The sequence below is a fragment of the Podarcis cretensis genome, assembly GCF_951804945.1.
Source record: "Podarcis cretensis genome assembly, chromosome: 5".
Taxonomy (NCBI): Eukaryota; Metazoa; Chordata; class Lepidosauria; order Squamata; family Lacertidae; genus Podarcis; species Podarcis cretensis.
The window spans coordinates 43,921,427-43,940,122 of NC_137174.1; the positions used below are offsets into that span (position 1 = coordinate 43,921,427).

Here is an 18,696-nt window from a genome sequence, read left to right on the forward strand (position 1 = left end):
CTTTTTTCTGGAAGGTTACTATATTTGTTGTTTAGCTATGTTACTATGAAATTGTTTTAGTAGCGTTTGTTTGAAATACATCCCTGATTCTTTGCTGTAAGCCGTTCTGAGCATGATTGTGTGGGAAAGTGGCATGAAAATATAATGAATGGATGAATGAATGAATCTTGCTACCCCACACATCAGCTGTTAGCCGCAGAAACTGAGTATGTAAACAAAGCCCTGGTGCACCTCTAGGCTCTTTGGGATGTCCTCCACCCTCTCTGATGTCCTCTTTGGGCTCCTGGGAGTGTCTCCTCAAAGCCATGAGGACTCCCCCTATCTCTTCTGCCGTTTCAGGGTATGAATTAATTACAGGCGTCTCCCCACTACCGCGTGATTGACTCACACACAACCACGTATTATTATTTCCTAGCGTCACGCATATATACACAGTCACACACAAGCATGTAAGAGGTGGGGATGGCTGTGTATTCTATTCTGAAAAGTATAGTCACTTTTCATTTACATGTTTTCATCTAAAAATACTATGAAAAAGAACAAGGAGCTAATAAGGTATGTTCCAGGTATAGAAAAAAATGTCCCCTTTGTTGGTAATATTTACACCAGCAAAACATTTTAGAGTTGTGTGAATACATTTCTTATTAAGATGTCACTGAAAAAGTTAGAATAGCTGCAAATTAAACAAGTAAATAAGTGACTTAATGCTGCATGGATAAGATGTCGGTGCTGACTTTTACAACTGCCTAATTTGTGTTTTTAATTAATAAATTTCTTAAACATCAACATGCATCTCTAATTAAGGAGACTACACAAATCACACACAATGCAATAAAATGCATAAAGGGAAGTGTTATATCACACCAGGGTCTCCAAAGCTGAAGCTGAGGAGGACTTTTTTGTGATAATTGTTCAAACTGTGTTGTATGGGACTATTGGTCCTCAGTTGCTAGAAAATAATAGATAGAAAATATTTATGACTTATTTGAAGTTCACTGTTGAACCCACTACAATGAGATTGGATTTGCCATGGTACGAAGAAATTAACCAGTGGTGTCAACCATATTATGGTGATCAGGAGGACCACAATGCACCATGCCAAAGGTTCCTGAAGCAGAAGGGCAGGAACTTAAGCCATAGCATCAACATCAGAAGCAGTATTCATATAATGTAAGATCAGCAAACTGTACACGTTCCGTTTTTAAATAAAAAAAATAGCAGCCATGTGATTAAGTGACCTCAGTAAAAATCTTCTGAATTGATCTTACCATAAAAACTGATTTGACTTCAAACCATCTTAAAATCCCAGGTAATTTATATCCTGTCACATAAATGGTTCTCTCAATCCACATATTCTGCAAATTTAAGAGAAAAGATTTGAAGTAGAATGTTAGCAGATTGATAGGCTTTATCCTAACCCATCATTTATATCTCCATTATCACAAAAAGCCTAGCTGCAAGTATACAGATACTACAAAGTTGGCTTTTTTTAATGCACCAAAAGAAATCTCATGGATTGCCTGTATGAGCTGGAGGAGTACTCTTCCATCTACCATACTAGATCAACTTTATGTTTCTTCGCTGTGAATCTCTTTATGTGCACACATGTGCTTGCATGCATGTGCCTTGGGTGCATTGTAATCTGTTTTTGCAATTCTTGTTATCTTGTCACTTTTATTACTTTGGATAAATAGCTGTGTAATATGATTTGCAGTACATTACCGAAGATGGGACAGCAGAGCATATTCTGTTCTCCTAACATGGAAGCTGGTAACTGTTGAAAGTTTTCATAACTCCTATCTACTTTGTAGAAGATGAACTTCTTAAGTCTCCTTTGGGCTCATCAAGGTCATAGCCCAAAATCATGGGTGGGGAACCTGTTTTCCTTAAGGTGTTGTTGGACTACAACTCCTACCACCCCTAACCATTAGCCAATGCTGACTGGGAATGATAGAACTCAGCAAATTGCATCAGGTGAGGCAAGGTTGATAATGAATGGGATCAGAGCTGCCAGCTGAAATGGAGAGGAAGTTTAATCTTTTCTTCCCCTACCACAGTCCTGAGGAAAATTTCTTGTCTGAAGGGAGAAAATTTTGGAGAAACTCCAACAATGCCAATGGGAATTTATCCCCAAAGCAAATATAAGCTTCTGAAGATGGATTTTCCTCAGGACCACAGAAGGGGAGGAAAGGGTGTTTCCCCCCTCCCCCGCCATGTAAATATGCATTCAAGGCCATCTGCAATATGGCCCTTAGAAAGCATCAACTCTAGGGTCTACACACTACACAGCTTAAGGTCTCCCTATAATATGGATCTGGCCTTTAGAAAAACAAAAATTGAGAGTTTAGTGATCATTTAATAACATCTATCATTATGTTTTTTTAAAAAAACTTTCAAGATTGTGGGTTGTATTCAACATGGTGCTAAGCAGTTTTTCTATCAGCATAAGCATTTATTCTAGTGTAATGAAAAAAATATCCACTTCTCCTCCCTAAATCTGTTCAAGTAGACTGGGGGATAGAAATGGGGGGGATCTCCTTGCACTAGCGCTAATCCTTGTATTTGTGCAAAAATGTAGTTGAATTCCACCCACTGATATATAGGATTTGAAACATAAAAGACTAGCTTCAAAGATCAACCATATGGTTTTGTGAAAATATTATTGCTGCCTAGAAGACAGAAGTTAAATCTGCATGGCTAAAATGTTTACATTAATGAAGTCAACTTTCAGTAACCTAAACCTGTATTTTCTAAGTGGATGTGTTCTTTGTTTCTTATAGTAAGGATATAACATTTTAAGAGACAATACTCACATCCATGAACAAAATTTTGGTCTCCTAAAATATGCATGCATTTATTTCAAGATTACTAAATGGAATCCAAATAGCTATTATGGATCTCAGTTTAACATGCAAAAATTACCGCAAATTCGTTGTCCGGGTTTTTCTCTCCTTTCCGAACAGGCCGTGAATACTCAAACCGCTGAACCTCATTCACCCTATAGAAACTGAAAGAAGGAAGACACACAATTGCATACATATTTTCTTATAACACACATGAACATTAAAATGAGGACTGCAGCACACAATGAACCTACTGTGTGGCTTTAAATCACCAGCCGCTGCATGAAATTGCTCTCCACACAGTGACAGCTGCAGAGTGATTTAAAGTGACCTCTATGCATGCTCCAGTCCTAACGGAATAAAAGGTTATTAAAGTAACTTTTGATTAAAAGGTTGGATACAAATGATAAAAGGCTTAGAATAGACTTGCAAATAATAACAGAAATACAGGACCACAAGGAAAATTACCAGCCCCTCTGCTCACATTTATTGATCTTCTGGCACATTCACATATAAATGCTATTTACACATTTGGCTTAAGAAGAATCTTTATATATCTCATTCTGCCCTTATTTCACAAAGATCAGGGCAGCATGTGTAATTCTCATCTCCTATCTCCCCCCCCCCCCCCCACACACACTAAGCAATCTGTAAAGAAGATTATATAAAGTGTGTGTGGCTGGCCCAAGGTCACTTACGTGTGCTTCACAGCTGCGTGGGAATTTGGAGCCTAGATACTACACCACACTGACTCCTTCAAATAAGTAACCTTAGTGAAATGTTGCTTTTAAAACATTTTGGGAATGGGATGAAGTAGAGTAGTTGCTTATGTCTCCTTGGCTCCAAAGACCCTGTGGTTAGAGCCACAACTATGATTATGAAATGCAACTGTTTCCTTCAGTTTGGACCCTGGTGGCATTTAATTCTTTCTATGGGAGGTTGTCCATCATAATACTTTGGAAACTTTGGGTAGCTCAGATTGCAATGTCAACCCAGAGAGCCTATGAAAGGTTAAGCGAGATCCTGAGCACACATGCAGTCCATTTGAGACAGGCATTGCTTTTAATAGGGTAAGGGGAGAGCAGAGAAGAGAAGGGGCCCAGTCCAAAATTCATTTCTGCTTGAACCACACTGAAAAATGTAATGCCTGATTTAATGATATGTCCTTGGTGTATATTTCATCTTTCTGAACAGGACTGGCTCTATAGTTTAGCAGGTCATTTATCAAGTTATCTATTTAATCAGGTACAGCCTATTAAGCCATAAAGAGCAATTATTTCCAGAGAGGTAACCATGTTATTCCTTTGCAGCAAAATCAACAAAGATTCTTGTGGCAACTTAAAGACTATAATATTTATTATGGCAGAAGCTTTCACAGGTATCTGCTACATGAGGTGCAGTGAAATTCCAGACATTTGTACCTTAAAATTTGCTCTGATACCGGCTTGTGAAATCTTGATGGTAAATCAAGCTTTGGCTTTACAGTGAAGCACTGAATATCTGAATTACAGTGTTAAGAACAGTAATGATAAAACTGTTAAAATTACGTATCTGTAAAATTTCAACTTAAGTGGACATTCATACAGTAGAGTTATCAAAAATGACACAGGAAAGGCAGTGGGTCTGTGGATTCTTTGAAGGGACCCCATCACACCAATAGAGCACATTTAAAGGATACATTGCGCTGGAGAGTTTTTAATGTTTTCTCCTGGAGGAGAAGTTGTCTTCATTTTCTCAGCATTAGGGAACTGAGTTAATAACCTGGCTTCAAAATCTTCACGGCGCTCATATTCTTTTCCTCGGTAAATAAAAACTTTGTTCTATCAACAAATATATAATGAAATTTGGGTATGTTATAGATTCCAATAGAAAAGCCCACATATATCTTGATTAAGCATAGCTGGTATTTGTTTACAAACCTATTTCTACAAACGTTGAAACTATACAGTATCCAGAAAACAACTGAAGATAAAATCTGACATAAATTAAAAGCTTAATGAAATAAATTCTGCACCAAGAGCATATTAAATTAGCCTGATTAATTTTCCATTAAGATTTTCTTAAAAAAAGAATTTGAGTTTGGTAACATTGACTTTTAACTCAATACATATGTTACATTTGTGATGTGATAGTGAAAAATGGGCCCTTATGGGAAGTTATTTATGATAAGCAGTTCCCCATACAAGAGCAAACCACTTAGCATGTGTGTGTGTGTGTGTGTTTAACTATCAAGTAGTATATAAATTTTGTTAAATCAAGCAAGTAAAATAAAATGTAGCTGCAACCATTCAGCTAAGAATGAAATTCCCTGAAAAAATGGAATGGTCCTTATGTATTTTGGAAACTATTGTGCAAGAAATGTATCACATGAATCATGACTTCAGAGTAGCTGCAGTATTGGAGATTATAGAAATAAAAAACGGCAAAGACACAGGAAATACTTAACTGTTAGGGTTGAGAAGGCAAGGAACAATTGTCATTGGAGCAAGAAAAAAATGGGGTACCTGTGAAGGCCCACATCTGACTACATAACCCAACCCAACTAGGACCCTCTTTGGTTTAATAGGCCTTGGGATAGGATGGGCTACGAATTAACTATTTTTTAAAATAGAAAAACTACATCCAAGCACTTTAAAGAACCCCCTGCGAAGTGTTCAGTTCAGTATCAACACCAGTGATTAGAACAGAGCTTTTATTTTGCATTCTATTCCTTTGTCTACACAGATTATACAGAAAATGGAGTATGCTAATTCAGTTCCATTTCAGTAAAATAATTCAGGACAGCTTTGCTACTTCTCTTGTGTTTCCTAACAATTCTCCAGAGCTGTATTTAGCAACTCTAAATCACTAGCAGATAACTCTGCCCATAGAGAGAAATGTGTACTGTACTGCAAATTAGTCTGCATGTGACAAAATGCTTAATAAATCACAGGCCTTGCTTTTGTAAAGACAGCAGGGAAGTTGATAGATTTCATTGTCTTGCTTTGAGTTCAAATATGCTCTCACCCCACAACCTCGAAATATGGGGTCCCAGAAGTCTGAGAAAGGCAAGGTCCTGTTGTGCAAGCAGAAGACCATTTCTCACATCCATGGACAGCACTGGATACAACCTTTATCTTTCAAAATTTTACACAGAAACATGTCACCTTGTTCTTCTGCTGCTGCAGCCTTGCTCATATCAGGAGATGCAGAAATTTCCCTTGCATTTAGTAAAAAGTGGGGTTGAGTTATCAAACTCTATCCCCCATAGCTTGGCAATGCTTTAAAATCAGATACAGCTCTGTGCCAATGATCCAATTCCTATGCACTTCAAAGAGTCTTGAGCATGTCATGCATGAGGCTGTGATTGTTTCTGAACCAGTAGTGAATCACAGGGAAGCTGTTCACAGTGTGGCACTCATTAAGGCTCACTTCTGTGACCTTCCATGTATTCTCCTTACATTAATGAGTCTGTCTGAGCCTCAAGTTTTGGGGACCCACGAAGAAGAGATTGGGTGCTTTCACTTTCGAACAAACCACAGTTCCCAGTGACATCCAAACTCAGAGAACTATAATGTATTAGAATAAGCCAAGTGTGTAAGAGGGAAGTGTGCACACTTTGGGCCCATGCAGGCTTATTTGCATACTTCCCCATTATGTCTAAATCAGCAAAATGAGGTGTTCAGAGTCTTTAAAATTGTACTGGGTTCATTCTCTCTCAATGTAATCCCATTGTTCAGGTTTTGACATAAAAAGTAGCAAATGTTGATGATCTCTGTAGCTATTTGATGGATGAATTCACTTGGGGGGGGGAAATGAGAGTAAATTAACCACTCAATTGTTAGATTTTATTTACTGTTATATCTAATATATCACAAATCAGATTTGGGAGCTTCAATCTGTATGAACAAATGTCACTATATTTTTCATTTTTTATAATTATTATTACATCTGCAAAATCAGTAATTTGCATCTAATGCACATTGGTTCCATAACATCCTTTTCAATTATTTGAAAATTATATGATTCCTAAGCAGAGATCTAGAGTAAAGCAAGCTTCTTCTAAATAAAATTGTGAAGTCAAAAATAGATATAAAAAGTAATACATCTTGGGGAGAAAAGATCCTAAAATGTATTGGATATTTCATCAACTTAGCACACTGAAAGAGGATGACATTTTCAAGTATAGCACCTATCTGTTACCCATCAAAAGCTGAAATCATTTACCCGTAGAAATGTTGGAAATCCTTGTCCATAGTATCCAACAGCAAAATAATCTGGTTTAGGTCTGATTACTTTCACAATATTTTCATAGAACTGTGCTTGCTTTTTCTGTGTAGAGAAAATATATAGTTTAAAAAAATCTTTCAACAGGAGATGACAGCATTTTCTTGTTAAAACTGCATTTTCCATTTCTTTAGAATCCTAACACATGCACTTCCTGGTTATCTGCAAGTGAACATATTAAAGTATTTCAATCTGGTTTGAGAAGGCACTAGTGCGTGTATATTAAAATAAGTTTGACAGGTAATACCCTCTCTCCGCTCAAGGTACTTGGCAAAAATACAGTGGTACCTCGGGTTACATACGCTTAAGGTTATATACGCTTCAGGTTACAGACTCCGCTAACCCAGAAATAGTGCTTCAGGTTAATAACTTTGCTTCAGGATGAGAACAGAAATCGTGCTCCGGCGGCGTGGCGGCAGCAGGAGACCCCATTAGCTAAAGTGGTGCTTCAGGTTATGAACAGTTTCAGGTTAAGTACGGACCTCCAGAACGAATTAAGTACTTAACCCAAGGTACCACTGTACTTTGGTCTGTAACTGGAAGTCTTTATCTCTGGTTCAGCAATTCTCAGAGGTCTCATTTTCCTTTTTGGAACCAATCATATAATAAAATATTTATTATTTGCCTATCACTTAAAGTAAGACACAGGTGATTATATCCAACCAAGTCATACTCAGAGCAGACCCTGTGAAATAAATAGACTTCTGCTACTTAAGCAATTGATTTCAATGAGACTTTGGGTTTTGACTAATGTTGGATATCATCCACTGAATTTAAAAATATGACTTTGCCCAAAATATTACAGTTCACAAGTCCACATATTAACACAGTCCAACTGGGAAAGGCAGGAAGGACAGAGATTATAAAAGTACAGTGCTTTATAAATTATTTCTACAAATTCTGAATACAGATACAGTGGTACCTCGGGTTAAGTACTTAATTCATTCCGGAGGTCCGTTTTTAACCTGAAACTGTTCTTAACCTGAGGTACCACTTTAGCTAATGGGGCCTCCTGCTGCCGCCGCGCCGCCAGAGCACGATTTCTGTTCTCATCCTGAAGCAAAGTTCTTAACCCGAGGTAATATTTCTGGGTTAGCGGAGTCTGTAACCTGAAGCGTATGTAACCTGAAGCGTATGTAACCTGAGGTACCACTGTATTGTTAAAAGCAAGAAGAGAGAGATATAGCAGAGAAATGTTTAGGAAGGTAAAGAGTAAAATTTTGAAACTTTTGAAACTTTTAGAGGAAGAAAGCAAAAAGCGGTGGGGTGGGGTGGGGAATTGATGTGTAGGGAGAAGTAAAAGAAAGTGAAGAAAAATCAGCTAAGTATGAAAAGCAAGGCAAATGAAACAGAAACAAACCCCCAACACAGTTAAGATACCTTTGTCTGATCTTAGCTTTCAGAGTCCTTTCTTAAATGGAAGAGCAACTCAGAATATATATATATATATATATATATATATATATATATATACACACACACACACACACACACACACACACACACACACAGAGAGAGAGAGAGAGAGAGTGGTTGATGGAAGCCCATAATTGTTTTGTCAAGTATACACAGGGCTCTTCAGCAAATAGATATGGAGATATCCAACAGTGTCTTTCCATCAGCAAAACAAACTGAAAAACCTGCCTTTCCTCTCCTCCCTCATGCAGCCACCCCAATGCAGTCCCACTAAATCAGTTCTTGAGATGTGGGAGATCCTCTGGACAATATTTGAGAGGCTGAAGTGGGGCTTGAGAGCTGGAGGGAAAGAGGAAGTTCACTCGCTGAATTATCACCCACACATTGTAGGTACAATAGGCTTTATGTATAACAACAAAAGCATTATTAAAACAATGCATTTTTTTTGTTACCTGTCGGATTCAAAGTGTGCATGAAATTAACTCAACAACAGGGCTGACAGAACATACACAAGGACACGTGCTGCAAATTTTTTATGACCTAGTTGTTCAACAAAAGCAATTTGCCTCTATGTGTCACATATGCTACTCATGAAACAGACACAAAACACCAATCCAACTGTGGAAGTCTCTAACAGAAATTGTCTTCAGATTCCTATTAGCCTCTCTGGTTGGGAAACTTTTCCAGTGGCCCCAAACAGTTTGAAGTGGTAAAACTTAAAAACAGGAATTCTAGAAACAATCTTATGTTTTTATTAATTCACAATGGACTGAGAAGGAACCTACCAGCAGTTCACTGAGTTGTTCATAATCAAACATTTCGTTTTCGTACTGTTCTGCAAGTTCTTTGCCCAAGGCAATGGCTTCTTCCCACATCTGTTAAAAAAAAGCACACATCTGAACCTCAGTCACAGTTGCAAATCTTTTTTTAAAATCCAAAACCCAGTAATATATGTTGCAATTCATGGTATGTATGTACGTACGTACATATAGCCTACCTATAAAGCAACAAAACAAGCAATGTAATAATTAAAAAACCCATTACATTTGAACAGATAACACAGGCAACTTTTCAGATACCTATATTCCTGCTGCCTTCTTTCTTGACCGATAAGCCAAGAGAAAGGAAAAAAATAAGATTAATTTGGTATGGTTGTTGTGAGGTCGTTGCACGAGAGGGCAAATAGGGGAGAGATGTTGGATGCATGGCATGCAAACCTAAACATGAATGAGCACAATGGACTCTATTCCTCCACCAACATACATCACAATGCTATGCATATCATTCAAGGAAGAGGGGGCTGCAAATATTGTTAATTAATTAATTAATATGGCTTTTTTAATGGCTTCTGAAGGACAGAATCACATTCAGCTTGGCAGTATTACCTATTTAGCTTAGGCATTTGTAATATAACGTAATATATGGTACCAAACAGCTGGCACAACTAGATGAGAGAAATGATTAGTTCTCAGGTAAATAAACATGTGCATGCGCACGGACATACACACACAAACAATAATAGCAGCAGAGAGGGGAGATTAGATTAGATTGGGTAACATTGGTGTATGCCTTTTTAACCCTTTCCCCCTTGTGTAATTTCTTGATTTATAGCTCAATAGCTGTTTCCACCCACAGATACTATATAGGTTCTAAATGCTTTTATGGTATGGGGGTTTGGTTTTCAATCTGGGTAATAATCCACAGCATGTATGAATCTCAATTTTCCTAGTACCCTGGTACAGATCCCAGCATTTTCTTTTTTTATTTTAAAATACAACCATGTGGAATTTGATATTTATTTATTTAAATATGTAGTTTTGAAATTATTTTACCACAAAATATGGATTTTAAGCATATTTTCTCTCAAACTCAAACATCTTCCAAATATATTTTATCCTAATATATGCAATTCAATATTTTTTGAGCTATGAACTGCATCACAAACTTCACCAGCAAAACCTGAAGGATAACCAATCCACACATTACCCTGGTAGGTCCAGTTCATATCAGAAGACACGAAAAATAAAATCCTTCAGCATCCCTATTTGTTAACCTCATCCACGTTACCTGCATGTTTTACTATGTTAAAAAGACAAAACCCCAGAGATCTAATTACAGATCTTCTGCTATGTCACCCAACTGTGATCTAATATATTTGTTGTTAGAAACAGCTGAAACTTATCAATGCCAAGACTGAAAGACACCGCAGCAAAGGAAAAAAACTCTGGACATTCTGTGTTCCTTTCAGAACAGTGAAGAGTATTTATAGCTTTAAAAGCACACTAAGAATACGCCAAGTTCATCAATTTGCAGAGAGCCAAAGGCTGCTACTTCTCTAAGGCACAGCACCAACTGAATAGAAAATACAATTCGTGAAAGACAACTTTATTTTCTCATTTGCAATACTAAGGCAGGGTTAAGAGCATCTTTAAAGCAGGAGTTTGTCAGCAATATGAATCTTGTTTCGTAATGTAGCAAAAAAAAAAAAAAAGCCATTATGCATCTATTCAAGAGATTAACAATCACTTTTCTGTCATAATAGTAATACAATTTATTCTGCTTTCCTGTTAAACAACATAACTGAGAAGTTTTAATTTCCTGACCATGCCTACACTGGAGTTTTCTCAAGAAAATAATGTGTATATAAGGAATTGTTTGTGTGCATGAAATGTAGAAAACCTATGACCAGGAAATAAAACGATCTTCTCACTATAAGGCAGGAGAATTGCAGAGTGCTCCTGGCACAAGAGAATGGTACCTAGAAATGCGAAACAATCGGTTGGAATCCACATGATGCTTGAGGAGATTGCTGGGAACCACATACAGGGCCATATTTAATTGTCTCTCTCAACTGAGTGAACCGGACAGAGGCTTTTCACAACCTTTCCCTTTCTCCTGTAATCTCCCTCACTGTCCAATGGGTCTAAAAACCCTCTGGAGCAGATGGGGAGCGAGGCCCTGGCAGATGCAGAAGTAAAGGGGAATAGGAAAAACCATCTCTTTCTAGCCCCATTTTCCACACACAAAAGTCTTCACTAGATCAAAGAGCCTTCTGTCAGTGGAAGGACACAACTGTATACAACCACAATAAAAAAATGCCATGCAGCACTGCAAAAAAATTGTACAGCCGATCTTTTTTTTAAAAAAAAGAAGTTGTCTCTAAAGTCCTGTGAAAACTCTGAATAAGTTTCCCATGTTCACTGCAGCAAGTTTATTTGAGAGAGAACAGTGCAATTGTCACAAGAGCCTCTGATAACTGAAATCTATAAATATTCTTGAAGGTCAAAAATGTCCAATCTGCTGCCTCTCAGATTTCCTGCTTTGGAACTTTTCCCAGCTTTGCCTAGGACATGGCAAGTCATCTAGAGAAAAGAGAATCAGTATATAGTGCTTTGTTTGATGTACGTTTTTAAAAAAAACACACCCTAACAAAGGCACAAGTGAATGACGTTGGGGATACTGCAGTGAAAAAATATGCCTTCCTTTCATTGAAAAGATGAGATGTACGGTCTGTGTCTCAGGGACACAAACATTCAGCAACCCTCTTTTATGGGAATGGGTCAGCTTCCGAAAGGGAGACCTTATTTTTATATGGAGGCAACTATAATTTTAAAAGTTCACACTCAACAGTCACAGTCTTAAAAATGAAATGTGGGGTCTGGTTTCATATGGTTTTTTTAAAAAAGAGCAGTAGAAAGGAAGTGTCCCTTTCAGTGCCACCCAATGTAATGCTAGGTTAAAATGTTATGTTTCAGAAAAGGAATATTATTTTAGAGGAATGTAAACTTCTGAAAAAAGTCAGGGTTTGAAAGATTACACTGCAAAAGATGGTTCACATTTTGTCCTGAGTTACAGGGAGCACTACCCTAGGGTTGGGCACCCTGTGAGTGTGCAGAATTTGAAAAGCTTATGGGCGCACATTTGTACATGTTCTGCACATATGTATGGCTTACCCAGTAGCAGAAGAAGAAGAGAAGAAGAGTTTGGATTTGATATCCCACTTTATCACTACCCGAAGGAGTCTCAAAGCAGCTAACATTCTCCTTTTCCCTTCCTCCTCCACAACAAACACTCTGTGAGGTGAGTGGTGCTGAGAGACTTCATAGAAGTGTGACTTGCCCAAGGTCACCCAGCAGCTGCATGTGGAGGAGCGGGGAAGCGAACCCAGTTCACCAGATTATGAGTCTACCGCTCTTAACCACTACACTATACTGGCATAGTGGCACTGCGCTGCTCACGTGACTGCACTGTGGCTGAGTCACTGTTTCATACTGGGATGGAGAGAGCTAAGGGCAAAGTGGTGACTAGGTCCATGTGGCATCAATGTACTGGTAGGAGTGCCAGATTGGCTCCAGACTGACCTTACTGCCACCTTGCCCTTTGCCCTCTCCATCCTAATATGCAGGAACGACTTAGATGCAAGGAGGTCAGATGAGTGGCACAGCCTCAAGCATGCCATCTGCTACTGGCCCTGCCCATGCAATGTATATACCCTACATTCCCCACGTGGCCCCTACACATGAAGTTGAGGCACATTTGAATACATACGACTCCTAAGTACGAACTAGTCCTAAATCTGAACAACACACTAAGTATATCTATAGAGAATAAGGCTTACGTATTATTCGTTGAATTTAAAGTGGAATTTTAATGCAATTAAGGGCCAAGCTAGATACGATGTTAACAGTGTTTTTGTGTTTTATGGCTCACAAATATCAGGATCACAGCAGGTAGAGAATTTAACCCTCTCCTTGCCCTGCTGTGGTCCCGAAATGAACCTCTCCTCTCAAGCTTGTGTTTGGATTGAAGGAAATTCTCCATTGGTACCAATGACACAAGGAAATTAGATGAATCTGTTATTTCTCTTATGGTTCGTAACTTAGGACTACTTAGGAATATTGGAAGCTGCCTTATGCTGAGTCAGATCATTGGGCCCATCTAACCCAGTACTGTCAATCCTGAGTAGAAACAGCTTTCCTGGGTTTGAGCAGAGATCTCTAACCTTACCAAGGGTTGCCAAGGATTGAATTTAGGACCATCTTCTAGGTGCTCGACCACTGTGCCAAAGACCCATTCAATATATATGCTCAAGAAATTTTTGTTCTGTTTTATTTTATTTTTACTGCTTTTGCGATGACAAATTAAATTCTCTTATTTTGTTCTCATTGTTTATCAAGTAATTGGAAATAATGTTAATATGGATAGGCAAATTATCCTGCTACAGTATACTTGTAATTACTTGTTATCCCAGTAAAGTACAAGATGTATTTCAGTTGGTGATTAGAGAATCTCTGTAGATTTCTAATCAACACGAGCAAACGATGGAATGAAGAGCACTCTCAGGAAGTCAGTCTTTTAAACACATCTAATTTAGCTTTCTCATATTATCTATATTTGGATGGAGGATTCTCAATTGGACTTCTCAAGCAAAATGTCTATGTCTCACAAATCTAGCTGGATTTCCTGGATCACCTTTCCCAATGACAACCTCATAAAACAGAAATTACAGTGGTCTCTCCTTTCTTACTATTTTTATGCTCTCCGACCTAGCTGTTGATAAGTGAGATTTTCTTCCTTCTTGTTAGAAAAACTTCCTAACATGCCACTCAAATCCTTATACAAGTTTCCACACACATACACAAATCTGCTTATGGTCCATTAACCTTATCCTGCAGGAAAAGTTTTGTTTAATATGCTCCTGACTAGCACTCTCAATCTGATGTTTCGTATGAAACCACTGTCAACATTTAAAGATCTTCATTGGCTCCCAGTACATTTCTGAGCACAATTCAAAGTGTTGGTGCTGACCTTTAAAGCCCTAAATGGCCTCGGTCCTGTATACCTGAAGGAGTGTCTCCACCCCCATCATCCAGCCCGGTCACTAAGGTCCAGCGCCGAGGGTCTTCTGGAGGTTCCCTCGCTGCGAGAAGTGAGGTTACAGGGAACCAGGCAGAGGGCCTTTTCAGTAATGGAATGCCCTCCCAGCAGATGTCAAGACAATAAACAACTATTTTACTTTTAAAAGACAACTGAAGGCAGCCCTGTTTAGGGAAGTTTTTAATGTCTGACGCTATATTGTTTTTAATATTTGGTTGGAAGCCACCCATACTGGCTGGGGAAACCCAGCCAGATGGGTGGGGTATTTATTTATTAATTAATAATAATCATAATAATAACATGATCAGTTCCTGGCAATGGAAGTCTTTATACTCAGGCTTAATATGTGCACTGTTCTACTAATATCTTCCTGTTTTCCTACAGTTCAATTTTTCAGCTTCTTCCTTCCTATACATCCCATTTACAGGGTAACCAAAGCCAGCATGTTAAGCAGGGATTACAAATGGAAGGTTAATTACTTCTGAATTATCTGGAGTAAAGGTGGTTCGTTGGTGCAAGGCCTGCATATATGTAGTAGCCTTTTAGTAGAGAATTTTGAGTCTTAGTAGGAAAAGAATCACTTAAGGGAGAGCTAATGTATGCTGGAACTACATATCCACCAATACTTTGCTGAGGGAGCATGTGTGGGGATGGATACATGGGGCTGCAGGGCTGCTGCCTAGCAGTTTTCCAAGCCATTTCTTCCCAGCTAGATTCAAGGAAAGACAATAATTCTGGCAGGTGGATAATGGGTTGTTTAGAAAAGGGAGAAGAATTAAATATTCCTCCTGCTGTTTGAAGAATGCCCCTTACAAATAACTGTACTTGCCTTGAAAGTTCATTACATGGTTCCAACCCACGTTTAGTTTCAGAAGATGGGAAATCAGAAATAATAAACCAGACTATCTACTGTTGGGGCTGCATTTTCAGTATTAAGAGCACAGTGTTTTCGCATAGCCACGTGAAGCCTTCCTGAATTTAACATTTTACATGATTTAAGATGATGATATGGTGTGACAGGACGGTGAAACATTAGGGAAAGGAGCGGCTTGTGGACTGTGGAAGGAGCAGGTGAATGTGAAAGGGAAAATAATTTCTCAATTGCCAGCATGACATAGCAGTACCTTTAGTGTTAAGTGTTGTTGAGAAATACCTGACTACAGATTGCATTAGTATCTGCGTTTTCAACAACAGAGGGAATTCAGTAGCCAAACACTGATTAAACTGTGAAAATTTTAAGACTAAAATCCAGGGCATTTTCAAGAAGCACATGGAAACACACACAGAAGAAGAACAGAGGCTGAGTATATCCTGCCCTCTATAGCTAGCAATGCTGCCTTAAATCTTTATTCTCTACTCTACTAGTCCTTTTCTTTTGTCATTAAACTTTACTTTTAATTCTACACTTGAATTGAGCTCCACCACCCCCCCCAACTTCTCTCAGTCTCAAACATATATGGCCTAGATCTTAAAGACCTATGAATGCATTTTACTAAAAATACAATGTCACGCCAAGTTGCCAAATGCAGCTTCACCCACAAGGTTTTCTCCAGTCTTGGTCTGCTCTGCTCTTGCCCGCTAGCTTCCAAGATGTTGCTATAAAGCCAGCAAACACCTTTGCTATAAGCCAGCAAAGAGGATGAGGAAGAGACACCAGTCCATGTGTTTTGGAAGTAAACACGCAGTCATGGCCAAACACCATATGACCTTGAAAGGAATGAATTATCTTTCTTGCATCATCAGGACTTTTATTTTCTGGCCATAATCCCTGTGGGGAAGGTATGGTAGTTAAAAAAGAAAACTCCACAGACCAAGTAGTGGCAATCCTTTGAATTGTGCCAGGTAGTGGTTGCTTTTATTTCTGTGTGGCCAAAGGCTGATCTAGGGGAACGCAACCAGTTTAGTCGCACCAGGCGCAGAGTTTCTGGGGTGCCACAACTATGAAGTCCAACAGAAGGTGAAAGGGGGGGGGCACCAGATTTTGGCATCATCCAGGGTGCCACAGAAATTTGAGACACCAAGATAGACCACTGGTATGGTTCTTGTACAGGTTTTTTTTTAAAAAATTAGATTATTTGGAGTCTATTTTCAGGGTTGTAAAGCAGCTTATACCTTTTCTTATATATTTAAACTATAAGCCCACAAAGTCAATACCTGACATCCCTGAGCAAAGGTGTCCCTGCACATTTAATTTTCTTTTTGGCCCATTTAAAATATACTTGTTTCCATTTACTGCCAATGTTCCCCAGATATGGACTCAATTTGCACATATTTTTCCTGTGTACTAAGGAACATAGAACGCAAGTCAGATAATGTGAATTTTCAGTTGGAAAATTTGAGAACTTCTGTAAACAATTAGGAGCTCTAAAATTGTTCCTTGAATGCTGACAACACAGATAAGAATAGTACAGATTTTGCTTATCTTTCTAAAATGGAGCCGAAAAGGATACAAAGCAAACATTCAGCAGTTCTTTAACAAACTGACATTTACTTTCCATTTTCCATTAATACCCACATTGGTGTTAAAACCAAAACCAGATTGTTCTACAAAACAGTGTTTTTGCAAACTGTGAATTTCTCATTTTGTAGAGCCATGCATGGTGAAAGCATAGTAAACAGGTATTTTGCCTGCTGCTCATAAACAGCCAATTAGTGCCATGGTAGCAGAACTGCACAAGTCTGTATTTAAAATAACATGGACTTTGGAGCTGATTTTCTCTTAAAAAGCTGAAGAAATTAGAAACAGAAATGCTGCAAAAATACTGTGGTGTCCTGCTGGTTTCATAACACCCCATCCCACGAGCAGTGACATTATATTTCAAATCTGTGCCCCTCCTTTTAGCCAGTTTCATGTCAAGCTTCACATGACACACTGAATACTTCTGCTGTCTCTCAAACCATTTACTGATTATTATATCCTGTTTGTATCCTGCTTTCCATCTAAAAGTCCAAGGAACTCACAATTATATTACATTAGGAAAATCCTCAGAATGAGCACTCCATTTCATAACCAGAACCACCCAGTATATTATCTTGAGTGTATAAGGTAGCTTAGACTGGCTCAGGGTCATGTTGTGAGCTTACTGACTGAGAAGGGATCTGTCCACTTTATGTTGATCTGCTGCACACTTGCCACTAGCAATTCCCCAAGCATATTCACAGACTTGACTTGAGCCCATGTGCACTTTAATTAGTCACAAACTAATCTCTGCAAAGTAAATACCTACATGTGTATGTAGGAGTGTGGGGGACTCATTCTTCTTTGCTTCCATATACAAAACTCCTGGCACTTGTCAGTGAGGTCACCTGAGCATTCTAAACAAAAACTTGAAAAAGCTCCTTCCTCCTCTTCTTCCACATCTTCCTTGCCCCAAAATGTATCTTGGGACAAGCAGACACGGCTCATCACAACCCCTGAGGCAGAGTTTTTCCCTTTCTAAAAATCACCTCCTGCCCCTCTGTCTGAATCAAAGAGCAATACTTCAGTATTGGGACATCATTGGGCACAGCCCTTTTTTAATTGCTGTGGGAAGTCCTAAAGCTACCAGCTGGATAGAGCAACTATAATAGGAGCTGCCAATTAGATGGTTAATTGGTCATGCCATCTTACTCTGCCCCCTGCCTTAAACTCTCACTGTTTTTACCAGTATCAGCTTATCATCAATAAATCCCTTTAGAATAAGATGTGCCTTTCCTTCCTGGTAAATTGCACACTAATCTATGCCCTTTCTGTTTATTCAACGTTTTATGTATCTCCTGTCATCATAATTAGGCTCTAGCTTCCAGTTTCTTTATAAAAAACTTTGCAAATCTCAACTTAAGAGCTCACGGAAGGTCATTTGATGAATTCTTTCTTTGTCATTTTGGCACATTTGTAGCTTGCAATTTTGCAGTAAAAGCAATGGAACATGCTTCCTTATTACCTTGCCCTTGTCAAAATAATGGATAATTTCTTGATAGAGCTGATCTTTTAGTTGTCCTTGTGTGGCCGCCTGGTATCCATCCCTCTGTGTAAGATGTGCTGCGCATGGTTCTTCTGACCACTAAATTAAACCATGGAGAAAAAGAAGGGAATAACAGGTAAATGATGTACCTATAATTGTGCTCTATTTTAAACAAGCCCATGTGATGGGTTCGTAAGTTGTTTTGTGGGTGGGAAATATGACATCAGTGTTGACACCTTGGAGTTATCACCCACTTTTGCAACAACCAACTAACCAACCAACCAACCAACCAACCGCTCTTCATACATTCAGGTTAACTGATCAACCACAGACCAGAAAAGACTTTTCCT

General features: G+C 38.6%; 1 protein-coding gene across 2 annotated transcripts in view; it reads right to left on the reverse strand.

Moving 5' to 3' along the window:
- The window catches only part of DOCK1 (dedicator of cytokinesis 1), a 361,208-nt gene that overhangs the window by 32,696 nt on the left and 309,816 nt on the right, over window positions 1-18,696 (reverse strand). For both annotated transcript variants that reach the window (XM_079977122.1, XM_079977121.1), the window contains exons 38-44: window positions 18,326-18,445; window positions 9,311-9,400; window positions 7,050-7,154; window positions 4,522-4,663; window positions 4,265-4,343; window positions 2,923-3,007; window positions 1,269-1,355 (exon numbers count right to left, since the gene is read on the reverse strand). In XM_079977122.1, the coding sequence (XP_079833248.1) occupies window positions 1,269-1,355; window positions 2,923-3,007; window positions 4,265-4,343; window positions 4,522-4,663; window positions 7,050-7,154; window positions 9,311-9,400; window positions 18,326-18,445 (708 nt within the window). The remainder of the gene's footprint in view (window positions 1-1,268; window positions 1,356-2,922; window positions 3,008-4,264; window positions 4,344-4,521; window positions 4,664-7,049; window positions 7,155-9,310; window positions 9,401-18,325; window positions 18,446-18,696) is intronic.